The following is a 17,389-nucleotide window of genomic DNA, read 5'->3' as shown; positions in this document are numbered from 1 at the left end:
AATTTAAAAAAAATATGAGTGGCATTACAATACAAACATGTGTTGAGTAGCAATATATAAACATGATATTCAAAGGAGCAATTCAAGTGAGTGAAGCCAGTTTGAACACATTATATTTTAGGCTTGATTGAAAATAACACAGTGTCTGACATGATCATATGTGATCATTACTGTTATATCATTGCTTACTATTCGTGGTTATCAGACACTTAAACAACAGAGAAGGTTTTAAGAAATAGGACTATACTGACAAATCACATATTATCCTGTCATTGTCTGTTCTGTAGGAAGGAGGAATATAACAGAGTACTATACACTCAAAAACGTAAGTTTATTCCAATACGAAGATTGTGACAGATCTGAGAAACGTGTCCTTAAAACGAGCCTCCTCGCAATTGTATGCACATTATTTATTCAGCCGTTTGCTGTTTAATCTGATATATCACTCAAAAGAGAGAAAAAAGCTTTGAAAAGGGTGAAAAAAGCTTAGAAAACGGCGAACGCTCAATACAGGCGATGACGTCACCTTTGCGCGTCCCCGCGAATAGGGCTTCAATCCACGGCAAGGATTCTGAGAAAAAAGTCAGAATTCTGAGATTAAAGTCAGAATTCTGATTTTTTTCTCAGAACAAAAAAAAACGTTTTTTTTTTTTCAAATCCTCCCAAAAAAAAATCATGTGGCCCTAATCCTCTTCCGTATTAACTAATTAAGACATTCAAAAAATACCATCAAGTGGGGCGTTAAATTGAGAAAAAAGGACATTAATGTACCAAAACTCATAAAGATGCTGTAATACTTTCATCATTTTGTTGTTAGCCAATTTTTAACAAACTGCTCTGTGGAACTTGACACATCCCTTTCAGTAGGAAATTAAAAATAAAAGAACATTAAACAAACATTGACAAATGTTTTGAATATAAAGTGTGTTTTGAGCTAAATTGGAAAAGCTGTTGGAAGGGAATACAGTTATTTATGTGTTGCATTAGCTTACAGCAATACTAAGGCACATAACCTTTTTGCCTATTTGCTCACCTACACACAAACACATTGCTCAAAGTTAACCCAACAGCTATGTTCTTCAAAGTTTTCAAAAGTAATGCTTAAAGAAAAAAGTAGACTACGAATAGGTCTGAGGTTATGGAAATCAACAATTCTGTACAGTAGTGTCATTTCAGGAAAGCCAATAAAATATAGCTGTGGGGTTATTTATATAGAGGGAGGAAGGAGAAATGTGAGTGACAGGTAAAGATTAAAAATACCAAAGACAGGTCAGGAAAGAAAGAAAGAAAATATACTGTACATACATTTACTCTCAACAGCAGTAATGTATAAGAGAGAGAGACAGAGCACAGATGCATCGTGTTGTGATGTTGCAGTATTTGTACAGGTCCATCTGTTGTCTGTGTGAGTGTTAATGTCAAGTGGGCCCCGCCAACACAAGGACGAAAACGGTCGTTTGCGTTACTGTTTAGTGTCATATAGACCGTTCGGCCACACGAGGATGACCGAATACGGCACTAAACGACTGCGGAAACGATAACGGGTCCCAAGGTGGATAGAACGGCATACGCAACGCTCTGGGGGGTCCAACGGCTCCGTGTGTACGCCCTATGCGATCATTTTCTGATAATGATGAGGTAATAATAATGATAATGAGGCAATAGCCCCGCCTCTCCCCACCTATGCTGCTCACGTCAAAGTAAACTGCACACTGAATTCAGATTATTTATCTTTCTCTCGATATGGACATAAACGCGAGTGAAGTCTAATCTGACAGGACGGAGATACCTCTCAAACTACCTAAACTAGTTATAAATATGTTTATTTTTACTGTCGGCCGGGTCACTCATTACTGGATCAGCTGCTGCATGAAACAGACATCTCCCTTCTGAATGCGGACTATAAGATCCTGGCTAAAATACTAGCCATGCGCCTTGAATCAGTCACGCCAAACATCATTAGACCAAACTGGATTTATGAAAGGCCAACACTCCTTCTCAACATCCTCCTCTCTCCTGCATCCAAGGAGACACCAGAGGTGGTGGTCTCATTGGATGCAGAGAAAGCGTTCGACAGGGTGGAGTGGGGCTTTCTATTTGAGGTCCTTAAGAGGTTCAGCCTCGGATCCAAATTTGTGTCGTGGATAGCATTGTTATACTCTTCACCCAAGGCTTCAGTGAATACTAACGGGATAAGTTCTCAATATTTTACACTAGGTAGAGGTACTCGCCAGGGTTGCCCTCTAAGCCCGTTACTATTCGCCATGGCAATCGAACCCCTATCAATTGCGCTTAAATCGGCCAGCTTTACACAAGGAATTACCAGATATGTTTCAGAACACATACTCTCGTTATACGCTGACGATTTACTATTGTTCATTTCTAACCCTATATCTACCATTCCTCAGATAATAGATATGTTAACCCGATTCGGAACCTTCTCAGGGTACAAGCTAAACTTTTCCAAGAGTGAGTGTTTCCCCGTAAATGACCTGGCCCTTCAGATCCCCGATAGACTCATCACCTTCAAGATGTCTAGGAGTAATTTTAAGTATTTAGGCGTGAATATAAGTGGACAAAGATAACGTCCCACCACTAATTGACAAGCTCAAATATGATTTGGAAAGGTGGAATAATTTACATTTAACTATCGCTGGGAGGGTAAACTGTATCAAAATGAACGTTCTCCCTCGCTTTCTGTACCTCTTTCAATGTCTGCCAGTCTTCCTACCAAAATCACTTTTTCGTAAAATAGACACACTAATCTCCTCTTTTTTATGGCAAGGGAAGACTCCTAGAATTAGGAAAGAGCTTTTACAAAGGCATAGATCTACAGGAGGATTAGCACTTCCAAATATAAGACACTACTATTGGGCAGCCAATATCCACAAAGTAATTATATGGACTAAGGAACCAACATTGAGTTGGTGTGAGCTTGAAGCCAAATCCTGTCCTAATACCTCACTCTTGGCTTTGCTTACATCTACATTACCCAGCCGGCCAACTCAATATTCGAATAACCCGATTGTTGTTTCCACCCTAAGAATTTGATCCCAATTCAGAAAGGCTCATGGACTCTGTGGATCCTCTATACATAGTCCCATTCGCAACAACCATCTCTTTCTCCCCCCTCACACTGATGGGGCCTTCTCTATGTGGCAGAGATTAGGTCTTATCAGAGTAAGGGACCTTTACATTAACAATGTTTTCGGTAGCTTTAGCCAACTCTGACAAATGTTGCCTTCCAGGCACTCATCTATTTCGCTACTTCCAGGTCTGAAACTGGGTTAAACTAAACAACCCTTCATTCCCCAATATCCCTCCGGATTCAATAATTGACTCAATTCTGGACACTCTAACAATCGAAAAAGGTTTGATTTCAAAATGATGTTTCCCGTCTCACAGAAACATCGCTTGGTAAAATCAAACCAGATTGGGAAGAGGAACTAGTCTAAGCTATAGATGATGAGGTCTGTGATGGCGCATTAGCGACAGTGTACGTCCTGTGCCAGGCTTAATCTTATACAACTAAAAGTTGTCCACCGTATCTATTACACCAACTCTAAACTCTCCAAAATATACCCAAATGTTACGGATACCTGTAACAGATGCCACATGTCACCAGCAAACATGACTCATATGTTTTGGTCTTGTCCTCGCCTACAAGGATACTGGACAAGTATTTTCAAACACCTTACTGAGGCCTTGGACGTGGTATTGACACCATGTGCAGAAACTGCCATTTTTGGAGTACTACCTGGCCACCGAATGTTGAAGAGGAAAACTAAAGACAGTATAACCTTTGCATCTATCTTAGCAAAAATAGGGGAAAATAAATAAAAATATTGACTGTATAAATGTAAAGTCATTGTGCCTGACTCAATAAAACATTTTTTTTTAAAAAAAGGATTGTATTTGGAGTGTAGTGCTGCTGTCCCTGTCTGCCTAACTCTCTGTCTAACCCGTCTGTCCCTTTATCGCCTGCTCTGTACGTGTTTCTCCTTCCACCTGTTTCTGCCCCCTCTAAAGTGGAAAAGTGACCAGGCAGGCAGGCTTCCAAAAACTAAACTAAAACTGGAGACGTCTGGTGCAACAACCAGAATGACAGACAGTTCAGACGTATATCCCTCAAGGGAGAGTGGTTGCTTTGTCTGTGCCTAATAGTAACTTGTCTGTGCCTGGCTCTCTACCTGTCTGTCTCTCTGTGTAGTAAATGAAGGAGGTGTGAAACATGCGTCTAACTCCTGCCCTGACCCAGGAGAGCCAGAGAATGGAAAGCGGCATGGCAGCGATTTCAGGTACAATGTTCACACAAGCATATTTGTATTCACATATAGATACACACACATGCAGGTAGAGTATGAGCATTTACACAAATATTGTGTCTCTATATCTTTTCTTGTCTGACTCTGTGTCCCCTTTGTGTGTGGATTATGTGTTTGTGTGTGTAGCATTGAGTCTGTGGTGCAGTTCACTTGTGGAGAGGACTATGTTCTTCAGGGCAGTAAAACCATCAGCTGCCAGAGAGTGGCGGAAGTCTTCACAGCCTGGAGTGACCACAGACCGGTCTGTAAAGGTAAGAAATACAAATGAATTACATCTTAGTAACATACTGTACATACAGATGGAGAAAAAGGCACTATGTGAAGGTAAGAAAACACTAGCAGGGGTGCCCACACTTTTTCAGCTTGGGAGCTACTTTTAAAATGACCAAGTCAAAGTGATCTACCTACAGGGCTGCCCCTGCCCAAAGTTATGTGGTGAGGCCCTCCGTGTCGCGAGTGGGGGGGACTACGAGCACCGGAACCTTGCAGCGGTGGAGAAACTGTGGCGTGCTTACACTAATTGAATCGCATTTGCGCTTCAAATGAGGAGGTGAGGCCCCCTCCGCGAGGTGAGGGCCCACGCAGTCTTCGTGATCTGCGTGTAGGGAGGATCTGTCTACCTACATTAAGAATGCTAAACATATATTTATTTATATATATACTGAGTATACCTTGTGTTGGTGTACCTTGCATAAATGCATGAACCCGTATGGCACAATACAACTCAGTACATTGTTGGTCATTACGTCAATTTTATACCCTTTCTTTAGTAGAATTGTATAAATTGGAAGGCTAACTAGGTAATCAGCTCACCGGTGATTTGCAGCTGGCGCGGTTGACCGTGCATTCGTGGTGAAATGCGTGTTAGAAAATATGAGATCTCAGACTGGCTTACCTGTATGTCAATCAAGTGGAAAATGCCATAGTAAGGATGGAAGGGTGTGTTACCTTGGCCCTTCTTCAGAAAGAGTTTGTATTTTTGAGTTTGCAGTAGAAAAAAAATCCCAATTTGGTTACAAGCCTCTGGCTATACACTTCTGAATCAAAACACTCTATAATCCAAGGTTTGCACCAACATGCTGCAGTTGTATGCTTCTTCCGGGGGAATTATATTAGTGATTAGTTCAAGACCCAAAATTACACCCTTTTTCAAAAAGACAAAATATACTGCCGATGAACACTACTTTGCACCATATCAATATTGCTCAATAAAACAATACATGGGGACAGGGGTACATTTTTCAAAATGCACTTTTAGTACTCTGATGAATAACATGTTTTCATTATTCAACTTTCCCGTACTGGTTCCGGTTTTGTGTCTGCCATGGGTTTAATCTCCAACACACACTCTCATCGGCCCACACGCGCATGAATAGAGGGAGCAGGACAGGGGGAGAGAGAGGGGGACAGGGGGAGAGAGAGAGGGACATGGGGGGAGAGAGAGGGCGTCTGTCATGTTAAATGCCAAAGTCGTTTGTCATGTCTGCCTTCACTAGGCTTCACACTCTGGCTGGAGACACATACTTTAACATAAAAACCAATATTCACTGGGTGTGGGTCTTTGTGTGTGTGTAAGAGAGAAGGACAGAGAACTTTTTCTCCTAACTAATAATCACAGATATAAAAAAGTGAGGACCGGGAACAGAAGGAGGAGAGGAAGAGGGGCAGAGAACATCTGAAAAATGTCACACCTACTTTCTGCTTAAATTATAGCCTTTGCAAAAGTAAAACTCACCATATCCATCACAAGACATTAGCATATGAACACCAGCTAGACTTTTGTGCAGCCGGGTGACATTTCTGAAAAACAGATTTAAAGTATTATGAATATAACTCCTCGAAGAACATTTCTCCATTTGAATCTTAGTGTAGGACCGAACTTTAAGAGGACACTAAATCAGTCAGACCTGAATGATGGTTTTGTGATGGGATAGTTATTGCTTTAGAAATGAATGCTTTTTTTCTATAGCACCCTGGGAATAGTTTGTGCTAACATGTGTCCTAGCTTCATTCACTTGCGTGTCTTCATGAGTCTTAGCTCTTCCCAGCAAGGATATACAAATGCTGGGATCGAGGAGAAGGAGCAGCTAAATCTGAAATCAGTTACTTACTGTATGATGTTTTTCAAACTGTGTGCCACATGGTTAAACCACAATCAATGGGTTAAACATATCTGTGTAGGATACTTTGTTTCCTCACTCCATGAGTCTTTGAGGAGACTTCTCTCTCCTCACTCCTCATCTCCCTGTGGTGCATTTAAGGGATCATAGGAGATAGCGGAAGGGAACCTCAAAAGATCCTAACAGATAGCAGAAGGGGAACAATTTCTGGAACTCTGCAGGAGAGAAGGCGTGAGGAAACATAAGTTAGCATGATTTAAAGGAACCAAAACCTTGCTCAGTGCTGCCATCCGTGGATCCTGCACTCTTGGCTGCTGGGTAAAGGACACAGTCCAACACAAGCATTCAATATTGCAGCGGCCCACAGGGGGACAGACCTTTGTTAAGCTTTTGTTAGCGTGACAGCTCAGATCCTTGTTAAGACGGCAGGATGTAACCTGGCCAATGGAGTAAGGATTTGGCAGTGTCACTTGGGCTGTGATTGGTCCCTGCCAATCAACCTTATTAACCAACTCATTATCATGGATATTATAGTGCTGATACCCTCTGATTGGCTCTTTAAGATTGTTAATGGCTGTTAGGGACTCATCATCACTAAATACGTTTTAATGAGCAATTAAATATAGCGTCTGACATTAATCCAATCAAGTCTCACGTTTACCTGCATGTGATAATGGGCTAAGCCTCCCCAAAGGGAGACTGCAAATGACATCAAAGTCACTGATGTTGTCCCCTGAAACGGAATGGTTGAAAATAATGACCTCTATCCCTGGGAGGCAGAGCCATTAGCCCTCCGTCAGCAGAGAACTTTGAAGGAAAGTTATACAGACAGAGTGGGACACTTTCACAGATATACTGTAGCTTCGGAGTAGCATGAGTTACAGTAATTCTGATTTAAAACGCATTGCAAGTATTTAAAGCTCAAACAATTGTTCGGTGAGACACTTTTTTGATAAAGCCCTGACAAAGTGCACCATCCTGCTCCATGGTTGTTGCTAAGTAACTAGTGACTGCGCTAGTTGATCTGTTATTTTAACAAACTCAAAGCCCATTGAGGGCAGTTACTCCAGCATAGTCCCATGGTACAATCTGTATAACTCAATGAATCCAAGCCTATGCTAAAACAATAGAAAACACTTTTCATGATATGCGTTGATCAACGTTGACAAGTCTACCATTTACTATGAATGCTATTAAAGTATCCACAATTGAAGCTTGTTGAGAGAATATTGTTAAAATATAATATTCTGCTCATGCAAGTACTGCCGAGTGCCATTGTTTTGAAGTACAACTCTGTCCTACTTTGGTGAAACACAAGACATCCATCTTCAGAAATCCCAGAAATCCCAGGATAACCGCATTGAGGTTGCTTGAAGGACAGGATTCATGTAACACTGGAATCATATATTTTTGACAACACTACCACGGCTTTATTTTTTAGATATATGCCAAGATCTCCAAAAAAAGACAACAAAAAGGAAAAACCAACAACACTTTGCTACTGTAAACATTGTAAATATACATGTACAGCTTGAAATAGGATGTGTCTGTGATGGTGGCTTAGTTTAACAGACGATAGAGACTGCTTCTCTATTTTTAAACATGTTGAAAAAATTCAGTTTTCCCTTAGGGACAAAAATCCAATATTTAAATGCTGAATGTAAAAACGCCTCAGAGGCAAGATAGTTGCCAGTGCAAAGATGATATACCATGAGTAGAATCAACGTAGCAGTTTTCTTAAATGAGTCTGTTGCTCTTACCATTCATTTCATTAGACTTTACTTTCACATCTCTGGGATTTTCTTGGCATGCTCTTTTACAATGAATTCAAGTTAATCTATACGATTATGTGAACCACAACAGCAAACACAGCAGGATCTGGGAGGGGAGCTATAGAAGGACCACGTTGTTAGCACAATACTCTAGTATAAGCATATATGGTGATGTTGGAGCTCAGTAATGGCCAGACCTCAACTCATCTTTTGTTCTGTTTTTGATCAGCAGCTTTCTAAGAGAAAACCGTCCTAGGATTAAACAGCACCAATAAATGCTAACCCCCTAACCCCTAATCTTTTGAAGTTTAACAGAGACGCTGAAGACACCAAAAATACCTGATCATGCATAATGCTGCAAAGATTTTATTTCTGAAGGATATCTGTCAAGTTCAGATACAAGTACAGTGAGTAACTTAATGTACAGTCAAATGTTAGTAAGACTGTGTTTATGTTGACTAAATGGTATTCGACTAACAACATGAGACAGGTGCTACTCACAACTCAAGCATAAGTGGAAAACTACAGAGGTTGAGTATCTTTTTTGATAGAAAGTATAATTAAGGTATGTTTGAAGAGGTCTGAGCTCATTTTATTACAAAATGTGTTGGCCAGCAAAATAAAAAAGCTGCATCTGCATGACCACAACCTGAGCAGCACCACTTCACCCACCCTCGTGTGTTCACTTTTATCCACCAAATTACCAAGCAGACGCAAAAGCAGAAATATGTATATGTTTGCAACTCTACTGGCTTCACGTATGTATGAAAAAAAGATTCAATTTTTGAATGAGTTCAACAGGTACGCTTCTGAGTGAAGAGCATAGCAGCCATAATTGTGTTTCATTACATGTTCAGGTTATCAACAAAACAGGTTCTCTGATGCAGTGTCTTTATTTAGCCTGTTGTTTAAATCTCTTGAGAAAAAGGTGATGAAAGAAAGGCTGTGTATAGCTCAACATAATTCACATTTGACCTTTACACACAGACCAGCCAATAGCTAAAGTGAATACTCATGAATAGCATTGGGAGAGAGGCAATCTGTCAGGAAGCATCAAGCCAAATGACTTATTAAAGGGTCAACTCTGTCAAAACACTTAAATACAGCTAAATGTGTCATTTGGAACATACGTGAGAAAACTAAATAAATGTGTTGTGAAAGTGTGCCCTTTATGTCACAACAGTGAACCAATAAAAAGAGACAGATGCAAATAACAAGAGAGAGACACATAGTGGTATCACTTTGTCAAACACAATAAAACAATTCCAAACTAAATACAAATAAACTACAAAAACTTCAATCAAATAACAGTGTCCTTTTGTCCACTTCCACCACAATTCATGGTAGAGAGAGACGCAGAGAGAGAAAGAGAGTCCATGTGGCACCTTGGTTAACGGACAGATGGCAAGGCCATGAAGCCAACTGTGTGTGTGTGTGTGTGTGTGTGTGTGTGTGTGTGTGTGTGTGTGTGTGTGTGTGTGTGTGTGTGTGTGTGTGTGTGTGTGTGTGTGTGTGTGTGTGTGTGTGTGTGTTACAGGATCTGCCTGGATATACTGACTCAATGAAGGGTGCTATATGTCAACCCGATACAGACACATGCACATATATTGACTTAAATCAGGAAAGACACGTCAGTGTATAGTCACTCCAGAACAACTTAACTAAATGACTGTCTCAGTGTGTGTATAAGTGTGTCTACCCATTACAGCCCTGACTCTGACCCCATTTACACGGGAACGTTTGCGTGTATGCGTTTTCAAAAAAGTCTTCCGTTCTGTTTGCAATTCTTGAACCCTGAGTGCAGGACATACTGAAAAGAGTCAAGGCAAGCTTATAAAAGTTAACAGCATTTAATTACACAAAATATGCGGTGATGTACAAATGAAATTGCAAGCGGAGACACTCTCCCCATGTTGGTCAGCCCAGGTCAGGAGAGGAGAGATCGATTATTGGCTTGCCCTTGCTGTTGTCATCTGAGGTCTTCTCCTATTGGCCGGCGTCGTGGGGGGCGGGTCCAATGCAATTCCTGCCTTTTTCTGTTACTAAATTACATAATTCTGGTGTCTGTGGTTATTTAAACATTCCCTAATAAACGTGATTTCAGTGTCAATAAATGAGTGTTAAACCCTGTGTGTTTAGGGTACAACATCACGCCATTTCACCTTCAATTCACGGTTTGAAAACGTAGCATTTCGCCACATGCTAATGCTAACCGGAAATGAATAATTTTCAGAACTTCCGGTTTTTTCAGAATAAAACTGATTTAAATTAAATACAGTGTATTTAATTCAAATTACACCATATCAATATTGATTTTAATTTCTAACAGTTCACACGCATTCGATTAATTTAACGTGTCCGTTCACACGACACCGCTGGAAACGCTGTAGTACATATGCCAGGCCTGTAAGTGGCGCTGCTGCCGCCACAAAATACACCAAAAGCAGCGAAGAAGACCCCGGAGCATGGTTGCCATGGTTGCCATTCTGTTTATTCTCCGCGGTGGACGGCGTGTGCTCCTGCTGTAAATCTCTCCGGTAGTCCACCCACCTCTATCGTTTGCGGGTCCGTTTCTATCGTTTTGTTACGTCCTTGTGTAAACGAAAGGGCTATACGCAAGAGAAACTATGCAGATACAACCCGCTTCGTCCTCGTGTAAACGGGGTCTCTAGCAAGAGCCGTTGGAACGCTGTGTGCCAGTTTAATGATGTCATCAATCATTCCCCGTGTCCATTGGTCAGTCTATCCTCTCCTGAAGGCAGCCTATTAGAGCAGTTTGGCCTTCATGCAGAAGCCTCTGATCTATAGCTGAGTGTGAGCACATTAACTTAGAATTGGGAGGGATGAAACCCTCTTTAATGGTCACACATGCAGAGCACACAGTGCAATGTGTTCTCTGCTTTTAACCCATCCCAGTACCAGGAGTCTAGTATTAGGAGCAGTGGGCAGCTATTGTACAGCGCCCAGGGAGCAATGGGAGTTGGGGGGGGGGGTGTCCGGTGCTTTGCTCAAGGGCGGCAGGGCAGGAGGTGAACTGGGACCTCTCCAAGTAGCAGTCCACACTCAATATTTTAGGTCTGGTCGGGGACTTGAACCGGCAACCCTACAGCTCCCAGTCCAAGCCCCTACTGACTGAGCCACTGCCGAACAACTTTTAATCTGAAGTGTATTTGACTCATTCATCCGTTTTCTGACTTTTAAATTCATCCAAACTCAGATTTACTAGACTTGCTGGTACTAATATGTTGACACACTCAACAACACACAGGGTACCTTTAATACAAAATGAATCTGATAGCTGGACAAGTAATATTTGTATTTGTGTACGGAAATAAAAGATACCCCCTAACCCTTCCTGTCTAAATCATGATTTGAGTCTTTCATTTTGGCTTACCTTTAATTTATTTTGACAGTGCACATTAATGAACATTTCTGTAAATGTGCCAGAGTTAGCAAGAGGCTATTTTTCATCTGTAGTCCCTGGACAGATTTTAAAAGTCAACCTAAAACACATTTCATTTTAAACAAGTAAATACAATACATTTAAAACATGCAACAGACATTACTGGGATACAGGCCCGGTTCTACGGGGGTGCAGTTGAGTCGTTATGCACCCTCATTTGAAAAATGAAAAGTAAAAAAAATAAAAAGGGAAAAAAATAAATAATGAAAAGTGAAAAATATTACATATATAATAATAGTAATAATAATAATAATAATAGAATAATTTAGTTGAAATAAAATAAATTGTAATTGTGGTTTAATAATGTCTGCTGCATTTATTTGGTCAATTTAAACGGTAAGTAACGTTATTATGTCAGGTGCGCGTGACCTGTGCCGCTGTGTGTTCGTCATCTGCAAGGTGCTTACACAGCAGTCAGTGATGGACATCAGAAAATGGTTAAAACAACCAGCCCTAATCGCCAGCAGTAACACTGCATCTACTGCAGGTAATAACAGTTCAGATCATGGGGACATTACGTTACCCGCGGCCACTGTCGTGGACACTGACGCCCGACTCGCCGGCTTAGTCCGCCTCGGGGGTTTAATCTGCGCGCGAGGGTCATTTCATGCGCGTGTAAAAGCACATTTTCCGCTCGTGAGTAGCTTGTTTTACGTGCTAGAATATTGACCCAAATCTGACTCCATAATATAGAGTCAGATTTTTTTCCCAGTAAATCTGACTCCATACCTAACGTTCAGAAAGTAGCGATCTGTGTGCTCAGTATGTTTGGATCAACATACAAATGTGAATCAAGCTTTTCACACATTAACTAAAAGAAAAGTAGCACTCGCTGCTCCCTGACTGACAGCACTCTTCACCAATGTCTTAGGATTGCATTGACATCCTATGAGCCAAAAATCACTGCTCTTGTTCAAAACAAAAAATGTCACTTCTCCCATTGAGAAAGTCAGTGATGACAAATCACAAATGAGGTGATAGTAAGCACCTAGTTTACTATAGTAGACGTGTAGTGTAGTATTCATTCATATGTTAGTTACCCTTATCCCTTGTTATGGGTTTGTGCACTGAAGGGTTTGACAGTTCTTTTTGTATTCATTTAAATGAACTTTGTAATGTGTCTGGGTCAAATGTGACCAAAACGTATGATTTTTTTGTTATTACTTGAAAAGTGAAAAAATAGTAGGCCTACTACCTCTTTTTGTTACATTGGAGCTCTTTAACTGTTTGTTAATGCACTTTGTGATGTGCCTGGTTAAAAAAAAATAACCTGAATATTTGACTTCTAAAGCAAACAAATGTAATGCTACAACTGTGCACTTTTTTTCTTCAGATTCTGTTAAATTAATGCTAATTTGTTGTGTTTGTATGCACTTTTTGACATACCTTAGTTAGATGAACAATGAATAAAAATGGCATGTTTTTCATCGCAGTAATATGTGTTGGTTTAAAATGTGTCATTACCCGCTTTTTACAGGCCGCTGAATGTCTGGCCCAGCTGAATTTTGTAGTTATAAAATCTGGCCCAACTGAATGTGTAATTGAATAGCCCTGCCCTAGAGGGTGTTAGGTCCACTCCCCACTTATAAAAATAGAACTTTACCACTGCACCCTCTCTAATATCAGATGCACCCTAAGTCATTTTGTTCTGGAACCGGGCCTGCTGGGATACTTAAATAAAACAATTTAAAATACAGAACATTAAAACAAAACAAATAAAACAAAACAAAAGAACATGTTAAAACACAGGCAGTGGGTTGTAAGGAGCAGAAGATTGGGTCAGTGTTGGCAGAGCTGATTCCTCACTAACCATATTTTGAGTTTTGATTTAAATAAAGTGAATGTGGTCTGGTCTCTGATTGGAGGTGGGATTGAGTTCCATTGCTGAGCAGCTTTAACAGAAAATGAATGTCTTTTGGTTACACACCATCCTTGTCAAACTTATTGAAACGAGAAATGTCCTTTATAGAGACAATCCGTTGATAACATATGTACTTTAATCATTAAGTTATTTGATAAAGAAATGACAATGTAGTCAACAATTTAAATCACCTCACTCTCACAGTCATCATGTGTAACCGGTGTGGTTAAGCGGTCTCTGCGTTGTGTTGATAATGGACGAGACCCGAGCCATTGTAAAGTTGAGAGACTATCTCTGTTTAATCACTGACAACAGATAAAGCGATCAGTTTTATATCAATTACTCACAATGACTCCTCTCACATGGAACATTTTACGAAAAGGGCACGTACCTGACAACAGATAAAACGATCAGTTTTATATCAATTCCTCACAATGACTCCTCTCACATGGAACATTTTACGAAAAGGGAAGAGGAAACGTGAGGAACACAATATATACAGTAGGGGGGAAAGTCCTCACAACAAAAAAACTCCTGAGCACAGCGACCACACTTCAGAGGTTCCGCCCACTGATCTCCGACCTTGCCAGGTATTTAACATTCAATAAAATGAAGAACACAGAATAAAATAATATAAAACACAGAATTTGTGTGATTATACAAAATTAAATTAAATAAACCCCACTGCATATTTACATCTGACTGTTACACATGCACACTATTGATTGATTCCTGAGTTGATACGCTCTGAAGATACTAGGTCTATGCATGGATGGCTTGAACTTTTTTCTCAATGTATAAAGATGACTTGAAACGAGGCATATTCCAAAACCAAAAGAAAATAAGGTATTGGCGAAAAGTGTGAAGGTTCTTTAAAAAATCAAACAAGCCCAGGGTCAAAATATGTATTTGTACCAAGAGGACATTCCCCATTGAGAAGCATGCCATTTTCAAATAAGCCCTTGAATTGTGTACTTTTGAAAACTCATCCGTATGATTTGATTTTGTTTGCTTAACCTCACCCCCAATTCTGTTTATGCTCACTGGTTGGGGTGCAGGGTCAGGCAGATAATCTGAAACAGGTAGGGGTTAAGTGTCCTTGGTATGCTTCAGCAGATATTTCTGTATGGGTGATTTAACCTGAGCCCTCCACTGTGGGGACAACTCAAACAACCTCACACACCACAAAGGGCATCAGGCTGAGAAAACAGCAGTTATAGACTCTAGTGAGAGGCAGAGATCAGACTGTACAAAACAAAATCTTTCCATGCCAGACAGGAGAACATTTTTTGAACAGCGTTAAGAATTTAAAGACAAATAAACATTTCCCCTGCAGACTTATCAGTGATTATTATGCTCTGAAGCCATAATATGAAAGTTTGGAGAACTGCGAGCAAGGGCATTGGAGCTACACTAAAGGCTTTGGCAATGTGATCGTTGCCGGAAACATCATCCCATTTTGGTCCGCATCCCAACAGTTTATATGAGTGTGTGTGTTAGAGAGAAAGATAAAGTGAGAATCCTAAGGGAATCTAGTTTATCTGGTTGTATACAACTTAAAAGAGGCTATATCGTTACACAGACGCACAAACACACACACACACACACACACACACACACACACACACACACACACACACACACACACACACACACACACACACACACACACACACTGCATTTCCTGCCTCGAGCATTCAGTTAATCTCCCTGGTGATTCCAACAATATGCTTTTAGTAACAGATAGAGCTCAGCTCACCAACATTTTTTATTTCATCTAGAATTAATAGTCGCTTCAATGATAGTGTGGCCCTTTTGGCTTTAAGCCCCCTATCCCCTTTGCCAATAGTAATAATGATGAGAGAGAGACATAAATGGAGAAAGAGAGACACAGTGACATAGTTAAGCTCACATCAACCACATTTCAAGCAATGCCATTTTGTTTTTGTACAAGTTTTGACAAAAAAAAAACTGTAAACCAGTGTGAACACAAAACTGAAGCAACCAGCTGAATAACAGAGAATTTAGCAGCTCAAGAGGCATATATAGTTATTTGGACATGGTAGGTTGTTACAAAGAAAAATCTAAATGAATGCTAGTCTCTCTGTGTGGATTAGGCAATTGTTAACCACTATTAACACTATAAGGGAGGTTAGCCATTTAATAAGGTGATATCATGTTGGGGAGTTCAGTTAACATAGATATACATGTATCACCTTTTATTATCTTATACTCTGGAAGTTGTGAGGTAGTAATATAAGATAGCATAAAAAAGTGCTTCAAAAACGTACCTAAAAAGTCCATCTCTGATGAGTTTAAAATACAGAATATACAAGCAGAAAGGGACATAAAGAAAAGTATATATGAGGAGAGATAGAAAGACAAGTAGAGCGAGTGATAGAGTGAACTGTAAATCATGAAGTACGTACACTGGCTGATGAATAAAAGGCGAGTGAACTACAGAGAGACAGACAGATTCAAGGAGAGGCAAAGATACGGGTGGAATAATATAAATTATGAGATGTTAGCTCGTCGGGTAATTCCGGTGATAACTCTCTCTGCACTTTCGCTATAGCAACACCGTGCCCACTCTGCTGTTGGCACGGTGATCAGATCGCCATTCGTTCAGGCCACGCTGATTGAGCTGTCAACGCACACACATACACACCGTCTTACACAGGCACACACTCATGCAGATGAGTATTTGTTCATGTGCAACAGAAACACACACACACACACACACACACACACACACACTTCATCTCTATGTATCTATCACTTTATAAATTGCAGTGAGCTGAACAAGAGAAGGTCACCTGAAGATGCATTGAGAGTTATAGAAACAAGCATCACCAGGGTTCAGTCAGGGGGAACTCGGCAGCGATCCAGGATACAGAGAGACAGCTTAGAGAGGTATAGGGAGTCTCTAAGGGGGTCTTGTACTTGTTCTGACACTCTTGCAGCACCACACGGACACCACCTTACATCCAAAAACATCCCAAACACACTGCAGTATGATTCTTTCACCTGCCCCCAATTCTAACCACTAAATCACAGTAGTACTTTTTCTGGTGCTTGAAACTATGCATTGTTGTATGAATGTAAATGTGGGAATTATGTTTGTATGCATGTCGTTGTAAATGTTCTTTCATTTGCCAGTGTGAAACTGCTAAATGTGTGTGCATGCAAGCCTACTGCTTTGCATTGTTGAGTGTCTCTTGTCTTCACAGTATGTGTCACTTCATGTGCTTGTTTGTAAAATGTGACCACATGAGCATTCAACCGTATGTGATTATTGTTGTGTGTGTGTCTGTTCACTGTACGGTTTCCCGTGGCCTTCCGCTGAACAAACTAATTAAGGAACAAACACTGCTTCAAACCAACCAGAAAATTACCTCCCAACTCTAACAGCACGACCCAAGGACAGACAAGCAGGTCCTCTATCACATCTAGTCAGAACACACAGCCTAATAGAGGCTTGGCTGGTGTGTCCAACAACTACCATGTGTCATTTTTTAACACCCCACTGATTGTAGCTTCAGAGTTAGTGTCTCTGAATGTGTATGAATTTATATTGACATACATATATAAGCTTCTTCCGCTCTGCGTGGCAAATCTCGCTTCATTGATCAAGTTGACGAAAGCCATTAAACATTGTCTTGTGATATCTACTGTAAGTTGAGCATTGTACAACTTCTGACCCAGCTGTAACCTGTTTACTTTCAATAGAATACGAAACTAAATTGCTGGTGAGTGTCAATACTATCTAATCCTGTGGTATTTCACAGCCAATAGCTTCCAATTAAGTACTTCTGTCCAGGGAGATGTCACTGACATCTTTCTGACCT

General features: G+C 40.5%; 1 protein-coding gene across 6 annotated transcripts in view; it reads left to right on the top strand.

Moving 5' to 3' along the window:
* The window catches only part of LOC117536136 (CUB and sushi domain-containing protein 3-like), a gene marked incomplete at its 5' end in the record, with an annotated part of 197,257 nt that overhangs the window by 49,365 nt on the left and 130,503 nt on the right, over positions 1–17,389 (top strand). For all 6 annotated transcript variants that reach the window (XM_034200881.1, XM_034200880.1, XM_034200879.1 and 3 more), the window contains 2 exon segments: positions 4,211–4,298; positions 4,452–4,576. In XM_034200881.1, the coding sequence (XP_034056772.1) occupies positions 4,211–4,298; positions 4,452–4,576 (213 nt within the window).

Source organism: Gymnodraco acuticeps, unplaced genomic scaffold (genome assembly GCF_902827175.1).
Source record: "Gymnodraco acuticeps unplaced genomic scaffold, fGymAcu1.1, whole genome shotgun sequence".
NCBI classification, from domain to species: Eukaryota; Metazoa; Chordata; class Actinopteri; order Perciformes; family Bathydraconidae; genus Gymnodraco; species Gymnodraco acuticeps.
This window is presented reverse-complemented; position numbering and strand designations above follow the sequence as displayed.